At 50.8% G+C, this 20247-nt stretch overlaps 1 protein-coding gene across 1 annotated transcript in view; it reads right to left on the reverse strand.

Moving 5' to 3' along the window:
- The window catches only part of SMURF2 (SMAD specific E3 ubiquitin protein ligase 2), a 1110500-nt gene that overhangs the window by 67876 nt on the left and 1022377 nt on the right, over nt 1-20247 (reverse strand). Inside the window, exon 17 of the mRNA XM_085617253.1 lies at nt 5394-5595. Coding sequence (XP_085473379.1) covers nt 5394-5595 — 202 coding nt within the window. The remainder of the gene's footprint in view (nt 1-5393; nt 5596-20247) is intronic.

Genomic DNA, 20247 nt, shown 5'->3' on the forward strand with positions numbered 1-20247 from the left:
CTGGAGGCAGAGTGCTTGGTAACATGTGAGATGGTGCTCTAGCATGAGCTGAGCCTGTCTGCAGCTTTCGGAACCATGTCCTTATAGCTGTTCTATGATATAGCCTACCATATACTCTTAAAGTACCTTATAATCTTAGACGGTTATGGTAACTATGGTTTGGCTTTATCAAAGCATGTCGTGTAAGGTTTCTAACACTCGGGAATAATACCCCCATGCCATTTCTGGGCATGAGAATCTTATTCCCCCCTTCTAGAGGGAAAGACATGTTAAAATCATACTTCAACTGTTAGCCTCTGACCAAAGCCTCAGCATCACAAAATGGATGCTGCTGCCACGACACAAGTCTGACCTCCTGCAGCTGGGAGTGATCCCAGCCAGGGAGGCCTGGACAATAGGTTTCCTGCTTGGGGAGGTGCTAGCACCTCCCCAGACAGCCTTTAGTGTATTGGGGCAGGGTGGGCTGAAAGGAATGAGACATGCCTGGGGCACACAAGACTTTAGATTATCCTGAACCTGCAAAACTGAACAAACTCTGGACCTTCGACATTCGACGAAAGAAGAAGACTGAAGAATCTCCCTTGTAGCCAAGGAGTGGCTACCCTGTGCAAACAGGCACCATCAAGTGACTACCCTTTGCTTTGTGAAACGTTCGACGAGGAACCGACTGCAGAGCCCGACCAGAGCCTTGATTTCCAGACTTCTCCGACGCTCATCCACATCTGCAGCAGAGCTGAGATCCGTGGAGGCGACGAGCGACGTGGGACCGGCTACCTGGGAAAAGTGGCTAGTAACTTACAGCGCAGCTTCTGAGGTACCCTCGAAGTTGTGCACCGGGGATTGAGAAGCCCCAACCCCAAGCACCATCTGCACCGAAGACCAGCCCCCCACACTCCACGAGTCCTGCGTGGGGCCCTTCAGCATTTTCCTGCTTGCCGCGTCTGTCCGGTTGCTTGCCCGCTGGCTAGTGGCCTTTGTGACGACGCTCCCTGAAATCTTCTGCGCTGGTTTGGCTCCTCCAGACTGGCTCCCGCTTCTCTGCAAAGAAGAAGCACCCCAGACCTTCCTGGTCTGCACCAGAAGCAAGTCCTTTGTTCTTCGTGGGTTCCGCTTGCCAAGGCATGGTGAGTCCTAGTCCAACTTCGACGCCGCCGACAGCAAGAGCCTTCGTGGGACAGCTCGCCTCCTGGTCCTGGTCGTCCTCGACGCTTCCTGGTCCTCCTGGCTGCAGCGACAAGCTTCACCTTCACCTGCAACTCTTCACGACATCGCCTGGTTCCTTCCTGGTTCCACGTGGTCACTGGCTAGTGACCTTAACTCTGTCCCTTCTGCTTGCAGGTTTCTTCTCTTCTTGATCCCAGCCTTGGGATCCACCGGACACTCTTCACTGACTGCCTGTCAGCATCTTTCTTCAGGCATCCATAGGAGTCGACGACGAAAACGACGCATCTTCACCCCTATGCACCCGCAGCCTGTGGGCTAGGTAACTTGGGTACTCCGGTGCTCATCAGGATAGTGACTATCCTAGTGTCTAGTTTTCAAGTCTCAACTTCCTAGCTACTCCGGAAGTGTCCTAAATCTATCTATTTCTAAACTGTAACATTGCTATTGACTTTTACGCATTACGCGTGAGTGTTTCCACTCTGCACACGAATCCCGTGGGCCTCCCACTTCCTAACTAACGCTAGTGTAGTGTAGCCCCAGCGATTCCCTAGGCCTAGGCCTATTCTATTTCCGTGACAGTGGTTCTTATACCACTTATTTAGTATATGGTTTGCGTGTCCCCTAGGGCCTAACTGTATTACTTACCTGTGTGACTTACTGTATGCATTAATAAGACTGTGTTGTACTTACCTCTAAACTCATAAAGAGTGCTGAGGGTTTGCTTAGAATAAATACACTTTATTTTATATATATATCTGTTGTGGTGTCCTTTCATTTGGTATTCAAGGGATTATATATGGTATCACAGCTGGCTTCACATGCCATTCAGAGTTTAGCCTAAGACTGCTCTTGTCCATGCTACCACTAGGATAGCTGGTCTATAAGGTTGACTTTACAACCAATCACCATAAGGGTATTTGGACTGATATAGGGTGTACACTATAACTAGTGACATCATACATCAGGCCAACTTCTCACACTTGGACCTCCTCCTGGACCGGGATCAAGAGCGGCGCGGAGCCGAGTGGCGAAGCTCGAGAAGCATGCGGGACTGCTCCCGCCTAGCTTTCGAGGTCAGGGCCATACAATCGGAGCACGACGCCGCGTCGTGGTCGAGGCCCAAGCAGTACAGGCACCGGCGGTGATGATCGGTCACCGACATCAGTCGGTGACAGTCGTCGCAGGCCTTGAAACCAGGCATCCTACCGGCACCAGAGTCGAGAAATGACCAAAAAGAGTCAAAAAAGTTAGTCAAAAATTGACTAAAGGGGTAGCTCTCCCGGATCGGCGCTTACTGGCACAGAAAAAAGAACTGACGTCAGCGCGTGAGGGCGGCGTCTAAGTACTCCGACGACGTCATTCCGGCGCACGTCGCTGACGACGGACGCGGAGCCGCAGACGACGCCTAGCGACGCGCAAGGGGTATTGCTGACGAAAATCTTCCGGATCCAGTCTGACGCCTGGGGATATTCTAAGGTGAGGAATCGAACTAACGTGTTTCTTTCAGATACTGCTAGCCCAAATAGCTGTTCTTGGTTAAATGGTTGGCTGAGTATGGTACTTTGTATTTCTGTCTTAAAGCCTGAAATGTGTAGCCAGGCATGGCGTCTGAGGAGTACACTTGTGTTTATTGCTCTAGAGGCGGTGTCTGCGGCGTCAAGTGCGCATTTAATTGACACATTTGAGATAAGTTCTCCCTCTTGTATAAGGTCATTTGCCTGGGTCTTGTATTGGTCTGGCAGGTGTTGTAGCAGATTTTCCAACTGATCGTAGTGAGCCCTATCATAGCGTGCTAGTAGGGCTTGGGTGTTGGCAATACGCCAATGATTAGCAGCTTGTGCTGCTACTCGTTTGCCCGAGGCTTCTGATAGTTTAGATTCTTTGTCAGGGGGTGGTGTATCTCCCGTGGTTTGGGAGTTGGCGCGTTTCCTTGCGTTGGAAACGACCAAAGAATCAAGAGGGAGCTGTCCTTTGATGTAACAAGGATCTTCTGGGGCAGGTCTATATGTTTTCTCAATTCTTGGGTTAAGTACCCTGGCACGGACGAGGTCTTTAAATACTTCTGTGGCGTGTTTTGTGACACCTTTAATCATAGGTAGAATTTGTACTGTTTTCTGAGACTGTTCAAATGTGTCTAAGAAGAAATCTTCCTCGGGTGCATCGGAGTGCATGGTGACGCCATGGTAAAGTGCTGCCCTGTTTACTAGTTGTCCAAACCCCAGGTGATCATCTGGAGGTGATGGGTTGGAGGGATATGTTGCAGGGTCAGGCATATCTGGTAGAGGGTGCCCAATCGTCCAATGGTGCGGTATCTGGATCCGTGAACGGATCACCAGGATCACCCCCTCCCCCTAGGTCATCATCATCATCATCATCTTGTGGAGGTGGTGTATGTGATGGAGATGGTAACGGTAAGGGTGGTGTAGGCAGAGGGGGTGGGGTAGAAAGTCATATGGGAGAGGAAGGAGGAATAGGTGATGTTGCCGAGTCCTTCTTTGTTATAGGAACTGGGACAGGTGTTGTGTCTAGTTTCCGTTTCTTACATGGCACTGCAGTGACATGTCCAGTCTTTGGATTAATATAGATCCTTTTTTCTGTTGGATCTGGATGGAAAAGTTCTTGTTCTTCAGGAACAGATTTTGGCGCCGATTTTTTCGGTTCTGATTGAGGTTTTGGTTGATAGGTCCAGTCTTTGGCTTTAAGAGGTGTATTATAGTTCTTATATGGTGGATTTGGTGCCGATGAAGGTTTCGGTGCCGATGAGGGTTTCGGTGCCTAAGTTAAGTCTTTCGGTTTGGGAAGTTTCGGTGCCGGTTTATCTATGGGCCTCGATGTTTTCGGTGCCGAGGGTGTCTGATCCGATTTCGGTGCCGAGGGGTCTTTTGTCTTCGGAGCCGAAGTTGCCAGGGGTACAATTACATGCGGCTTACTCGGGCCCGAGCCACCGGAAGGCTTATGTTTCTTCGGAGCCAAGCCCGGAGGCGGGGTTTCTGAAGGGTGTTTTCGGTCTCGACTGAGGCCAGCTGGCGAAGTCTTGACCAATGCCTTTGGTTTTGGAGGGGTTGGGGCAGGGGCAGTGGTACTCACGCGTTGTCCAGGAGTAATGGGGTTGTCTGAATCGTCTGCTTCTGAGATGATTTAAAGTGCCTCGGAATCTTCTTCCGGGACATCAGGACCCTCATCAAAGATGTTTTCTGGTTCCAGGGCTGGTTTGTGTGCCATGATATGGCGTCGAGCTCTTCGATCCCGAATGATCTTTTTGGATCGAAATGCTGCGCAGGCTGGACAGCTGGCTTCGTCGTGTTCCGGTGATAGGCACAGATTGCAGACTTTGTGATGGTCACTGTGTGGAAATTTTGGTCCACACTGGGGGCATTTTTTAAAGGCGACCTTTCCATGAGCCGTAGGCCTCACGGCGTGGATAGGCCCAACCGCCCGTGTCGACGTCCGGAATCGAGCCGATGAATTCGATGTCGAGTGACGATGCTTCGATGTAGTTAGAAGTTTTTTCGCTTCGAAAAGCTTGTATTTGAGATTTTCAACCGGAGTGGAAAAGTTACATCCGAACCCAATGGCGGAAAAAAACAATCTGAGGATGGAGTGGATGCCCATGCGCACTGTGGTCCAAGGGAGGAGTCACCTATCTCGTGACCAAAGATTTCTTCCGAAGACAACAACAACCTGCAAGCATCCGAGCCCAACACCAGATGGCGATCTACTATCTCAAGTGTGTGATCTGCAGCTCATATGCCTCGAACAGAATGTTTTCAAAAAGAGCCCTGGAATATGTATGCTACACCAGAATCAACTACAAGTTCAAAAATCCATTCCAATAAAGTCTGTTAAAACAACACACAGGTAATGACATAGGAACCAGCTTTGCTCAATGGCTCACCCATGTTCTCAGACAGCAGTAAAGAGAAAGAACATGCTACTGAATGGCTAATTGCGCGCTAACCAAGGATATTCCAGGTCCCGTAGTGGACATGGCAACCAACTTTCATCCTTTTAGTTTCCTCTTACCGACTCCCTGTGTCAAAAATGTTTTCTTATGTATAGCCTAATGGTGCCTCACTTCATTTCCATCTCCCTTCAAAGTCCCAGGTCCATCTTGGGACACTTTCAAAATACAGATGAGTGAGCTGGGATACAAACACTGTGAAGAGACCTTTTCTTCTACAATTACAAGAAAAGCACAATAGATTATTTAGTGTCCATGTGACGCTTACCTTGTAATGCTTTGAAGCCCTGTAGAGGCACTCTGGAGGATCCGGTCACAAACTGCAACAAACGTGCTCGTCTTTCTTCATCGAAGAACTCCACAGCATTCCAGAACCATTTTACAATGTTGCTTTCAGGCGTGCAGTGTTTTAACCTCGTATTCGATTTCCAGTCATTGACATCAATCTTGCCGAGTCCACAAACGATGAGCTTCGACATAAAAATTTACGTTTATCAGAACAGCAATCTGTAGACACATGGTGCTTTACCTTCTTTATTAACAAAGATCCTCACAAAACTACAGAGCTTGTTAGGCACTCTGGCCATTCCATTTCTGTTTTTGAATGAGTAATATTTTAAATCTGGTGTGTACTATTATGTAGAGTGAAAAATACATTGCTGTTTGGTAACATTACACATTATTTCTCCAGTGTTGGATACAGATGTACATGCTTGACAAAATAGTGCAGTAGGGGCACTGGAACACTACTGGTTCTTAGCAGCAAAATCGAGAGAATGTCGGAAATCCTAGCATTCATTGCAGTATCTGGGGTCTATGTGCATTCAGAGCACTCTAGCGGCTGCAATGCCCTTCAGGAGTGTTTAACAAGCAAAAAGTCCCCTGAAAAGGAGATAGGAAGACGTGGGTGATGGACTTACCCTGTTTTTCTACGGGTTAGTTTCACAGTCTCACAACATTTTTTTGTTAATACAGAATTTCAAAATGGGATTCTCAATAACAATTGAAATCATTCCCCTGTACAGACTCATTTCATTATTTGCTAACTTTACACTATTCACAACAGTTCTAATGTTTACAATGACCCCTCATGGTTAAGAGGCGTCAAAAATAATGGAGAGCGGTTAGCATTTCTCCGGGGAGCACCAACAACCAAGATGTAGTAGTATGTGAGTCAAGGGATAGCCCTTGACATTAATTATATGGGGACAGAAGGTCTACCCCAACCTCACTGAACCCCAAGAGTCACTGGAAAGCATTGAAGCTGCTGTACAGGAGTGTTTCCTTGGGTAAGAGGTTCCAGGAACGGAACCAAAAAGATAAATGTTAAAGCACAAGTTACTACTTGTGTAAGAGACAGTTACTGATAGATTCCTTACCTTAGAATATCCCCTGGCGTCAGACTGGATCCAGTAAGTTTTTCGTCAGCAGTACCCCTGCATGTCGGTAGGTGGCGTCGGGCGGCTCCGCATACGTCGCTGGCGTTGTAAGCACTGAGATGACATCATGGAGACTACTTAGGCGCCACCCATGCACGCGGACGTCAGTTCTGTACACGACTTTCCGCGCCAGGAACACAGCCAAGCAAGAAACTGACCACTGGTGCCATGAAACTAGGGCCCTGAAAGGGATGACCTTAACCCTAGAATCAGTACGCGGAACGGGGAGGATGGGTGGGGCGGTAAGGAATCTATCACTAACTAATGTCTCTTACAGATATATTGTTACACATGTAGTAACTTGTGCATCTGAAAGAGACACGTTAGTGATGGATTCCTTACCTTAGAATAGATACCCCAGCAATACCAACCCTGGTGGTGGGTCTGCGAACAGGATTACACCAGAAAGTCACGGAGAACAGAACGGCCAAAGAAGCCGTCTCTCCGGACTTGACTGTCAAGGCAGTAATGCTTGGAAAACGTGTGCAGCGAGGCCACCGTAGCCACCTGACAAATGTCCAGCAAGGAAACGCCGCGTCCCAAGGCAGTAGTGGCTGCCGTTGCCCTCGTAGAATGGGCACGCAGCCCCACAGGAGGCTCCTTCTTGGCCAACGACTAACATGCTTTGATGCACAGAACGACCCACCAAGAGATGGTTTGTTTGTGCACGGCCTGACCTTTTCTGGCGCCCACGTAGCCAACAAAGAGCTGGTCATCCACCCGGAACTGTTATGTACGCTTCAGATAGAACGAGAGCGCACGTTTTGGGTCCAGACGGTGGAGCCTCTCTTCCTCCTTAGAAGGATGCGGAGGCGGAAAGAAGGTGGGCAAAGTGATGGTCTGCCCGATGTGGACGGCGTGACAACCTTGGTCAGGAAAGAAGGACAGGTCCTTAGAACCACCTTGTCTGGATGAACTGAAAGGAAAGGGTTTAGAAGAAAGAGCCTGGAGCTCATTCACTCTTCTGGCAGAGGTGATAGCTACCAGGAAAGCCGTCTTGAGAGTAAGAAAACGTAAAGGACAGTTATGAAAGGGCTCAAAGGGAGCGCACATCAGATAGGTCAAGACAAGATTTAAGTCCCATTGAGGCATTATGAAAGGCACAGGAGGAAACGTGTGTGTAGTGCCTTTGAGGAAGCAATTAACGACTGGGGACTTACAAAGAGAAGGCTGATCTGGAAGCCGTAGAAAAGCGGAGATGGCCAAAAGATAACCTTAGATAGTGCCCAGAGCAGAGCCCTGCTAGGCCAAAGAGAGAAGGAACAGAAGAACCTCGGAAAGAGGGGCAGAAAGGAGATCCACAGCCTTTGCTGTGCACCATGCCACAAATTTGTTCCACCTGCAGGCGTATACCGTTTTATTCGGGGGGGGACCTGGCTGCCAGAATGACATCACAGACTTCGGGAGGAAGATCGAAAGCTGTCAACTGTCGCCGCTCAATCCCGACGCATGGAGGTGGAGGTTGGACAGGTTCGGGTGGAGGACCGTCCCCTGTTGCTGCGACAGAAGATCCTCCCGAAGAGGCAGTCGGATCGGGGGCTCTATCGCCATGCTGAGTAGCTCGGGATACCAGTAACTTTGTGCCCAATGCGGAGCCACAAGGATGATTTGGGCCCGGTTGCGCCAAATCTTCTTCAGCACTCTGGGCAGAAGTGGTATAGGTGGAAAGGTGTACAACAGACCGCAGCTCCACTCGCGACGAAAAGCGTCGCCGAGCGAGCGCCGCCTTGGAAATTCCAACGCGCAGAACTGATGATATTGCGCGTTCTCTTCGGTGGCGAATAGATCTAACCATGGCTCTCCCCACTGCAGAAAGAGACCTAGCGCCACAGCCGAGTTCAGACGCCATTCGTGATCCATCATGCACCGGCGGCTGAGTTTGTCCGCCCCGGCGTTCAGAGAACCTGCCAGGTGTTGAGCCACCAAGTTAATGCCTTGATGTTCCAGCCATGTCCAGAGGCGCAGAGCCACATGACATAGGGTCCGCGACCTCACCCCGCCCTGTTTGTTGCAATACCACATGGCGGTGTTGTTGTCCGTGAACACCTGCCCCACACTTCCCCGGACAGAGCGAAGAAATGCCTTCAGTGCAAGTCGGATCGCCCGAAATTCCAAAAGATTGATATGGAGCCAGGACTCCGCCGGAGACCAGAGGCCTCTGATCTCCGCCTCTCCCAAGTGGTCGCCCCATCCCAGGAGGGACGCATCCGTCACCACTGTGTGCTCCGGTTGGGGAAGGGAGAGGGATCTGCCATTGACTCAATCGCGATTCGTGAGCCACCACTGAAATTGCCGTGCAGTGCCCTCCGAGATCTGGACGTGATCAGACAGGTTGCCCGGATGCTGTGCCCACTGAAACTTCAGGTCCCACTTCAGAGCCCGCATATGCCATCTGGCATGTTGCACTAGCAGGATGCAGGAGGCCATCAGGCCCAGGAGCCAGAGAGTCATCCTGACTGAAACCCGGGATAGAGGCTGAAAGATCGGAATCAGAGCCTGAATATTCCGGATTCGCTGCTCGGGAGGATAAACCCGAATCTGCGTCGAATCCAGACCTGCTCCGATGAAGGGGAGCTTCTGAGAGGGACTCAGGTGCTACTTTGGCACGTTGATGGAGAACCCCAGCAAATGCAGGAGGTCGGCCGTAGTCTGGAGGTGGGAGACGACTGCCTGGGGCGAGCTCGCCTTCAACAACCAGTCATCGAGATGGGGAAAGACTGAAACCCCTAATCTGCGCAGATGAGCTGCGCCCCCCCCATCACTTTCGTGAACACCCGAGGGGCACTGGTAAGGCCGAAGGGGAGCACGGCAAACTGAAAATGCTCCTGACCTACTGTGAACCGCAGGTAACGCCGGTGGGCCAGCAGGACGGGAATATGAAAATATGCGTCCTGCAAGTCCAACGCTACCATCCAGTCTCCAGGGTCGAGGGCAGCCAAGACCTGAGCCAGAATCAACATCTTGAACTTCTCCTTCCGGAGGAAGTGATTGACGTTCCTGAGGTCTAAGATGGGGCGCAGGCCCCCTTTCTCCTTCTTGGAGACCAGAAAGTAGTGGGAATAACAACCACGTCCTACTTCTGGCCCAGGAACGCGCTTGATGGCTCCCTTGGCCAAGAGGGCCACGACTTCCTGTTGGAGAAGCGCAAAGTGATCCCCCGACTTGCGGTGGAACTGAGGTGGCATGGCTGGGGGGGCAGACTCGAAGGGGAGAGAGTAGCCCCTTCGGACGATTTGCAGTACCCACCTGTCCAAAGTGACAGAACGCCAGTGGGAAGGTGATGTTGAATCCTGCCACCCACTGGTGTGTGGTGAACCCCAAAGCTCGGACTAGGAAGGCTTTGATGCGGATGGTGCGGGAGTAGAGGTGGACTGACCCATACGCTGGCCCCCTGTGCCGCCACGGCGGCCACCACGCCCGCGCTGAGGTTGGTTCTGCGCAGGCTTCTGGCTGAACAAACGTGTAGGGGTGCCCATTCCGTGGCCACGAAAGGAACGAAAGACAGACGTGGCCGGGCGTGTGGTGGAGAGACCCAAGGACTTGGCCGTAGCCCGAGAGTCCTTAAAACGCTCTAGCGCACTGTCTGCCTTATCGCCAAACAGGCGAGTACCATCAAAAGGTATGTCCATGAGGGAACTCTGAACATCCCCTGAAAACCGCGTGGACTGCAGCCAGGCGTGGCCATGCAGGGCCACTATCGTGGAGATCGCCCTACCCAAAGTCTGTGGTGTCCAGCCCACACCGGATGGCGAACTTTGCGGCGTCTTTCCCCTCCGCAACTTCTTGGGAACATACAGCTCGAACCTCCTCCGGACACTGCGCCACCGTGTCCCACACAGCGTGAGAGTAGCGGCCCAAGCTGGCAGAGGATAACAACTTCTTGCCAAACTGCTCCAGCTCCTTTGATTCCTTATCCGGCTTAGCGATAGGGAACGCGCTTTGGGAAGTGGAGGCCTGGATGACCAGGCTCTCTGGAGTTGGATTGTTTGTTAAAAAGGCAGCGTCACCCGGTGCCGGGCGATGACGCCTGGCCACGTTTTTATCCACAGGAACCCCTGTGGCTGGTCTAGACCAGGTGCCCATCAAAACATCCGTTAAGGCCTCATTGAACGGAAGCAGAACTTGCCGCCGGCTGAAGAACTTCAGTGAGGAGGTTGGTTTTGAGAGTGACAGTAGGCAGATCAAGTCCAAGGGCCTCAGCTACTCTACCGAGCAGCACAGTATACGTGGCGTCCTCCTCCATAACAGTAGGAGGAGACTGAAAACCAGGCTCAGAGGAGAGGTCAAGGTCACCTGCCTCCTCCGATTCCAACGCCCACTCCTGTTCAGACTCACACTGCCGTGCAAGAGGGTCCTCAGACCCTTCCCAGTCATCCCCCTCCTCCACCGCCCGAGGCACAGGCTGCTGCGGTGGGGGAGGGACAGGGGAATACAAATGGTCCAACGACGCCGTGAACGGCGCTGGTCTGCGCCGATCCGGCTCCATGTCCCAATTAGGGTCATAACCCGGAGCAAACTTTTCCGGAAACCCGGGCAAGGGCAGGGGTGGGGGTGGGACGAATGGGACCCATTGCAGTGTCGGGAACGGAGCCGTGGGAGGCGCCGGAGGAGGACCCTGCATCGCCGGGGAGGGAGCCGCCAGCAAGCAAGCAAGGGCCCTCAACTGGGACCACGGGCCCGAAGGCGTGCCGACGGGAGCCCGAGGCCTGAAAAGGCGGTCCATGGCGGCAAGAAATTCTTGCTCCTGGGTCGGAGTCGCCGACGGACCCGGATAAGGTGGGTAGGCCGCGGGAATCTCAGGCTCCAACAGAGCCACGAGGGAAGTACCCCTGGCCCCCTCGTCCGCGTCCGGAGACCGACGCGGGGACGTCAGAGAGCGCAAACGCTTCTTCGACTTTTTCTTGTGACGTCTTTTACCCGATTCCGAGTGTGAAGACTTCGACCCCGAGGAACGATGATGATAGCTCCGCAGTCGGTCCCTCGAGCGACCCCTGGACCTGGAATGGCGTGGAGACAACTGCCGGGCCTCCAGCAGCTTTCGGGACCACTCCCGCAAAGCCTTCGGAGCCATGGCCAGATAGTCGGAACATGACCGGGAGTCATGGTCGCGCTCCAGACAATCGAGACAGACGCCACGGGGGGTCGGCCACCGACATCGCACGGCGACAGGCCTCGCAGGATTTAAACCCAGGCATCCCTACATGGCACCAGGAGTCAAAGACTCCGAGTAGTAGAGACAAAAGTCTCAAGAAAGTTAGTCGAAAAGTGACTAGGGTACGTGCTCTAACCGGATTTGCGCTTGCTGGCGCGGAAAAAGAAAGAACTGACGTCAGTGCGCATGGGTGGCACCTAAGTAGTCTCCGTGACGCCATCTCGGCGCTAACGACGCCAGCGACTGACGCGGAGCCGCACAACACCACCTACCGACGCGCAGGGGTATGCTGACGAAAAACTTTCCGGATCCAGTCTGTACAGGACAGTTAAGAGAATAGCTGCAGACTCATCTTTACAGATATACATGAATCTCCTGACGGTTCAATTGCCTCACTTTTACGCCAAATGGCAGGAGAACAAACTACAAATTTAATTTAGAGAAGAAAATAAAAATCCAGGGCCTGAAACAGCCATTTCTGAAGCACAATTTTCCATGGGTATTAAAAATACACAAAGTATACTCGTGGACAATTCCGTCCACTAGCAATGCCTCTATCGCACCCTTCCAGAGGATGGCCACCTATTTCAACACGCGAGCTACGGCCGTGATATTTGTATGTGGGTGGAGTCTTGCTACAGTGTCAAACTCCTTGGAAGTGTGGGCATGGATTCAATCACGGTATACTTCCTTTGGACCTGAAAAAAGAGAGGGTTTGCACTTTGCAGTGCTCCCATTGACATGACTGTTTCGGTGTCTTGGTTTATTTTCTGGAGGACCTCATCCATTTTGGGGCCAAACAAATGTTTTTCATTGTGTTGCATGCCCAATAAATGTGCGAGTGCTCCTGGACAAAATCTCAAACCTGCAGTTATCTATGGCGGTGCAAAATAAGGCTTCTAGGTAAGTGCCTTTTTTAAATTATCTTTTTATATGTTATGCTGCAGAAAAAGATATTATTTCACTGTCTTGTTCACAAAATGTTCACACCATTAGATGATTCTGATAGCCCTTAACCCCTCTCTTCCACCCCCATCCACCCAACTCACTCTACCACGCCCTTCTGTAAATGTATCCAATACCACTATTATGCTGTACGATACGTGCCTTTTTTGTCTGTAGTTTTGGGGGCAGTAGAGGTATTTAAGATCACTATTTCCTTCTGTACAAAGATGATTTTCATTTTTTTTGCAAAGGTTTTTTGGCAAAATTATGTAAGAGATTTCTATATTATATTCCCTCTCACCATAAATGATATAAACATATTTCCTCTCACCATAAACTCAACAAAAATCAGTCAATTAGAGACGTGATAAAGTCACGCCTGCTCCTGTTACCATCTCTCTTCCGGTTGCTTACAATCATTTGTAAGTCTTGGATGAAGTGAACACTTGCATGCATCACTGTGAAATACACATCGACATGCCCTGACCTTTCTTTCTATACATAGTGTCAAGTAAATGCTTAGCCAGGATTCTTGGAATTTTTTATCCTGGTTCTAAAGAACAAGTTACTTACCTTCAGTAACGATGTATCTGTAAGAGACATAGGTTAGTTGTAGATTCCCTACCTTAGAATTCCCTCACACTCCCCCCCTCCCCCACCACGACAAACTGATTCAGAAGATTTTTACCTGCGCAGTCATAGGTGGCGTTTGTCTACTCCGCGTCCTTCGTCATCGCTGGGATGACGTTGCGGTGCCTACTTAGACACTGCGCACTGACACGACTTTCCACGCCAGACGCACAGAGCCATGAAAGACACTAAGCACTGGTGCGCCACAACTACAGTCATGTAATGGAGTCCCTATCCCTAGAAGTCAGTTCTCAGAGCGGGGAGGATGGGGGGATAGGGGGGTTGTAGGGGGAACTGAGGAATCTACAACTAACCTATGTCTCATACATCATACCAAAGGTAAGTAACTTGTTCATCTGAAAGACAGTTAGTAGTAGATTCCTTACCTTAGAATAGATACCCCAAGCAGTACTATCCCCAGAGGATCTGCAAACCAAGTTCAGACTAAAAACTCCTGGAGGACCGAACGGAAAAAATAGCCGTCCCTCCGAACTTGACTGTCCAGGCAGTAATGTCTGGTGAACGTGTGCAGATGCGCCTACGTTGTCACCTGGCAGATATCAAAGAGTGGGACTCCACGTGCCAATGCAGTGGTTGCTGCCGTAGTCCTAGTGGAATGAGCACGCAGCCCCACTGGAGGATCCTTCTTAGCTAAAGCGTAGTCGATCTTTATGCAAAGGACAACCCATCGAGAGATGGTACGTTTTTGAACAGCCCAGCATTTTCTTGCCACCTACATATCCAATAAAGAGTTGATCATCCACCCGGAAATCTTTGGTGCGGTCAAGGTAGAATGACAGCACATGTTTGGGGTCCAGACAGTGGAGTCTCTCCTCCTCTTTGGAAGGGTGTGGAGGTGGGAAAAAGGCGGGCAAGGTGATAGATTATCCTACATGAAATAGTGTAACCACTTTAAGAAGGAACAAAGGCCTTGTTCTAAGCACCACTCTGTCTGGATGCAGAGAGAAGAAAGGGGGCTTGGAAGACAATGCTTGCAGCTCACTCACCCTAAGAGCAGAGGTGATGGTCACACGGAAGGCAGTTTTCAGAGTGAGGAGCCCTAGGGGACAGTTATGAAGAGGCTCAAAGGGAGCACACTTATGATATGTTAGAACAAGATTCAAGTCCCACTGGGGCATTATCAAAGAAGATGGAGGAAATTGATGAGTAATGTCCTTCAAGAATTTATTCACAAAAGGAGACTTGAATAAGGATGGCTGATCTGGCAGCCGAAGAAAATCAGATAGCAGCAAGATAGCCTTTGAGAGTGCCTAGAGCAGAACCCTGCTGGGCCAAAGAAAGTATGTATAAGAAGAACTCTGAAAGAGGGGCAGAAAAGGGATCGATAGTTTTTGCTGTGCACCATGCGACAAACTTGTTCCATCTTCAGGTGTATACCGAATTAGTGGAGGGATGCCTGGCGGACAAGATGACATTACAGACTTCGGGCAGAAGGTTGAAAGCTGTCAACTGTCCCCGCTCAATCTCCACGCAAGGGGGTGGAGACTGGTCAGGTTCGGGTAGAGAACCGTTCAATGCTGCTGTGACAGACTATCCTTCCGAAGGGGCAGTCTGATCGGAGGATCGATGGCCATGCTCAGAAGCTCGGGGTACCAGACTCTTCGTGCCCAGTCAGGAGCCACAAGAATAACTTAAGCCCGGTCCCGCTTGAACTTCTTGAGCACTCGGGGCAGAAGTGGTACAGGTGGAAAGGCGTACAGGAGGCCGCAGTTCCACTTGAGATGAAAAGCGTTGCTGAGCGAGTGCTGTCTAGGAAACTCCATCTCACAAAACTGCGGACATTGCGCATTCTCTTCGGTGGCGAACAGATTTAACCAAGGCTCTCCCCAACGGTGAAAGAGACCTTGCACCACCTCCAAGTGAAGACACCATTCGTGATCGACCAAGCACGCTGAGTTCGTCCACCCTGTCATTCAGAGAACCCGCCAGGTGTTGAACCACCAGGGTCATGCCCTGATGTACCAGCCATGTCCAGAGGTGAAGAGCCTCTTGACAAAGGGTCCACGACCCCACCTCGTCCTGTTTGTTGCAGTACCACATGGCGGTGGTGTTGTCTGTTGAACACCTGCACCACTTTCCCTTTTAGAAAGGGAAGGAATGTCTTCAGTGCCAGTCGGATCATCCAGAGCGCCTGGAGGCTGACATGGAGCACGGACTACGCCGGTGACCACACACCTCTGTTCTCCCCCCTCTCCCAGATGACCGCCCCATCCCAAGAGTGACGCATCTGTCACCACTGATAGATCTGGTTGGGGAAGAGAGAGGGATCTGCCTCTGACCCAAGCTTAGTTCGTTATCCACCACTGCAATTGTTGTGCATTTCCCTCTGAGATCTGAACGTAGTTGGAAAGATTCCCCTGATGCTGCGCCCACTGGAACTTCTGGTCCCACTGCAGAGCCCACATATGCTATCTGGCATGATCCATCAGCAGGATGCGGGAGGACATGAGGCTCAACAGCCTCAGAGTCATTCACACTGAAATCCGGGATATAGGCTGGTATCATAGCCCGAATATCCCAGACTCGCTGCTCGGGATAGGCCTCGAACTGTGTCCAGAACAGCTCCGATGAAAGGGAGCGTCTGAAAGGGAGTGACTTCGGCACATTTATAGTGAATCCTAGCAACTGCAAGAGGTTCACGTTCATAGTGAACCCCAGCGGTTGCAAGAGGTCCGCCGCAGTCTGAAGGTGGGAGACGATAGCCTTGGGCAAACTCGTCTTCAACAGCCAGTCATCGAGATAGGGGAAGACTAGAACCCCTGATCAGCGCAGATGAGCTGTGACCACCGCCATCACTTTCGTGAACATCAGAGGGGCACCGATAAGGCCACAGGGCACAGCACAGGGCACTGAAAGTGCTCGTGACCAACCATGAACAGTAGATAGCATCTGTGGGCTGGCAAGATGGTAACATGGAACTAGGCGTCCTGCAAGTCCAATGCCACCATCCAGTCTCCGGGGTTGGGAGCAGACAGGAAGTGAGCCAACGTGAGCATTTTTAACTTCTCCTTCCAGAGGAAGCGGTTGAGGGCCCTGAGGTCTAGAATAGGAAGCAGTCCTTTGTCCTTCTTGGAACCAGAAAGTAGCGGGAATAGCAACCACAACCTACTTTTGGCGCAGGGACCCTCTCTATAGCTCCCATTGGCTAAGAGAGCAGAAACTTCCTGGCGGAGAAGTGCCAAATGATCCTCCAACATGTGATCGAAAGACGGTAGCATGGAAGGAGGGAGTAGCCCCTTCAGACTATTTGCAAAGTCCACCTATCAGACGTGATGGATTGCCAGTGGAGGAGGTGATGGTGAATCCTGCTTCCCACTGCTGTTATTGCACCTGAAAGGTCCGACTAGGAAGGTTTGGCGGCTGCGGCGGGGAGGGGGGGTGATATGGACTGGCCTTCCAGCTGACTCTCAGAACCACAAGGTTGCTGGGTCCCATGTCCGCTGCCATGCAGAGGCTGGGCAGGTTGCGTGAGCCGGTGGCTAGACTTAGCCGGACGTGGTTGGGTGCCCCTTCCGTAACCACGAAAGGGCCGAAAAGCAGACTGGAGTGGGGGAGAAGGCGCGGCGAGGCTCAAAGATCTGGCCATAGCCTGGGAATCTTTAAAGGGCTCCAGCACAATCTGCTTTGTCGCCAAAAAGACAACGTGCATCAAAGGGCATGTCCATCAAGGTTGATTGGACATCCCCCGAAAAGCCAGATGTCCTCAACCAGGGGTAGCACCTAAAGGGATACTGACTTGGCAATCGTTCTTCCCAGTGAGTCGGTGGTATCCAGTCCACATCTGATCGTGAATTTGGCTGCGTCTCTCCCATCCGCCACTGCCTTGGAGAAACGGCCCAGGGCTCCTCTAAGCACTGAGGCAGCACATGCGCAACCATATACTAGATGGTATGGGAATATCGGCCCAAGAGGCAGGCAGTATTTACAGACCGCAGTGCCAAGAAAACATACGCTTCCTAAGGTGGTCCAGCTTCTTGGATTCCCTATCTGGAGGGGCAGAAGGGAATGCACCACCAAGCTCTCGGGGAAAGGGGTTGGGTTAGGAACACCAGGTCGCCCAAGCCCGGCGGTGGCAGCGGCCAATCGTCCTCTCCACAGGAGCCCCTGTGCTGGGCTGCGACCAGGAGCCCAGTAGGAAATCAGTGAGGGCTTCGTTACATGGCAATAGGGCTGTAGAAGTGGATGCCGCAGGTTGAAGCACCACAGTCAGGTTAGTCCTGACCACTAGCGAAGGGAGCTCAAGGCCCAAGACCTCAGCCGACCTTCTCACCACCACAGCATAGAACGCTCCCACCTCCATAGTCACGGTAGGGGGAGAAAGCAAGCCAGTGTCTGGGAAAGTGTCCAGACCACTAGCATCACCTAGTTCCTCTCGCCAGTCCAGTTCTTCCAGTTAGTCAGTTAAAGGGTCCAACGACCCCTTCCAGTCACCACTCTCTGGTCGATAGGGAACACCAGGTATGAACAGGGGAACAAAAGTACCCTATGGCGTCGGATCTGACGTCTGTCTTGCTCCGGGTCCAACTCGGAAATAAGGATGGGTATGGTGTTGGTTGGGGCAAGACCGGCGCCGTGAGCGTCGTCAGGATCGGCACCTGGGAAGGTCGAGTGAGATCGACTGGCATCTATCCAGAGCCATGCCTGGATCTGCGGGGGTCCCCCGGAGCCGCCTCCAAAAAGAACAATTGATGGACAGAATGCAGAACAATGTCATACATTCACCCTAGTACAGAGATCTGGGCCTAAATCCATCGTTTTTTTGCTCCCCATGCCATTACAGTTTGAACCCAGCCATATGCAAATCAGTTGTGACCCTGCGCCCAATGGGAACAGTCCAGCCCGAACTGCCAGGCCAGGTCCTCCCTGGACTGGAAACAAGCATTGAAGGCCCTGGACCCCCGACCCACTCTGTGGGGCCTGAAGGTGCACCGGCGGAGTCAGGCTGCGTAAAGATGAGGTGTGAAACTATTGAAGTTGGGCCGGGGACGCTCTGGCTCCCGAAAATTGGGGGAGGCGCAGTCGTCCCCCCTGAATCAGGCACCAGAGATGGAGCCATTGAGCAGCACCGCTCCGAATACCATGCCGCGGCAGTCGGCCGACGGAGAGAAAGTGAAGAGCGCTTGTGCTTCTTTGCCTTCTTCTTGTTTTTGGACTTACCGGATGACCTTGATAACTTGGAGTGTGACAAGAAGTGGAAGATCCGCAAACGGCCTGGAGATCTTCCTCTTGAACGAGACTGGGAATGACGCGGAGGTGCCCACCGGGCCCCCAACAACTTTCAGGACCGCTCCCGCAGTCTTCGGATGCATGGCTTGGCAGTCGGAGCACGACTTCAGGTCATGGTCGCGCTCCAGACACCACAAGCACATGAGGTGCGGGTCTGTCACTGACATCTTGTGACAGAACCCGCAAGGCGGTCCAACATTGGGACATCCCTCGTGCACCAGGAGTCAATAGACTCAAAACGTTGCAAAAAGGCGAGCCAAAAAGTGGCTAAAGGGTAGCTCTCTCGGGATCTGCGCTAGGCTGGTGCGGAAAAAGAAAGAATTGACATCAGCGTGAGGGGTTGCATCTAAGTAGGCACTGCAACGTCATCCAGGCAACCACAACGCAGACGGACGCAGAGTCGACACACGCCACCTACCGACGCGCAGGGGTACTGATAAAGAAAAATCTCCGGATCCAGTCTGACGCTTGGAGGGGGGGGGGGGGGGGGAATTCTAAGGTAAGGAATCTACAACTGTCTCTTTCAGATACCATATTCAGCATTGAAAGAAAACAAACTTCACGCTACTTAGCATTTTAATGAGGAAGTGTTAGTCGTCATCCTCCACCTGCATTGATACACCATGATGCTGAGCTGCCATATGTTGAACATCAAAGCCAGTGAGAGAATTAGTTCTGCTCCAAAAAGGATACTTATTTTTACCAGTATACTTATTTTAAACAGTTATGACTTTTGTTAAATGTTCCTTCAGATGAAAGAGTTACTTTTTCTAGGTGTTACCTTTTAAGAAGTGAGAAAACAATCGCATTTTAATTTTACGGCGGGAGGAACATTGTCAATGGAAGAGTGCCGCTTCGCCACCAAAACTCCCAACTGTTCAATTTAAGAAATTTGAGGGGAGTATTTTAAAGGAATGTGTAATTCAGTGTTTTTATGCCAGTCATAGAAAACTAGTCATGTCCAAAGTCCTGTATTACTGTGTTCACCACTGCAAAGTATGGTTTTTGTTGAATATTTACTTAAGTTAAGTAAATATTACTTGAGATACTCCAAGCTTATTCTAAATGACTCCATGACAGAAAAACCTCTTTACCCATTTCATTTTATGAGGTTTAATCAATACCTTATCTGCTGCACGAAAATTCAAGGTGGGAAAGTGAACGAAGACAGCTTAACTTTGGTACACCATTCTTTACTGGAGAAACTGTTTAGTGCCTCCCCCTTGCAACCCATCATAGAGGCAAAGGTGGACTGGAGTATCTTGCAAATCGAAAGAACATGTGCAGTATTTACTACCTTGTAACAAAGGTACCAAAATCAAAATGTAAATGGAACAAGAAACCTTTAAACCTTAAGAATGTGAACATTTTAGATCTGGAACTAATTTCTGAACTTAGTGTTAAATAGTTTATTTCAGTTTTAGTTTGATGCAATGAAAGCAATATATATCAAAGGGTTTGACATATTAAAAAAAACAATTACACATACAAATAAAACACAAGAAAACTTAAACGCTACATACAACGCCAACATTCAATATACTTTTACTGGTTGTAACATCCAATAATAAAAGCGCTGGCAAAGCCAATAGAACTCGCGTATTGGACCGGTTAGCTTTGCAGATGTGGTTTCCCAATGCTGTGCAGCATTAGGAAAAATCCAAATGAGTTCTGCTGATGCTGTGCAGCATCAGAGAAGAAAAAAAGAA

The sequence above is a fragment of the Triturus cristatus genome, chromosome 7, assembly GCF_964204655.1.
Source record: "Triturus cristatus chromosome 7, aTriCri1.1, whole genome shotgun sequence".
Taxonomy (NCBI): Eukaryota; Metazoa; Chordata; class Amphibia; order Caudata; family Salamandridae; genus Triturus; species Triturus cristatus.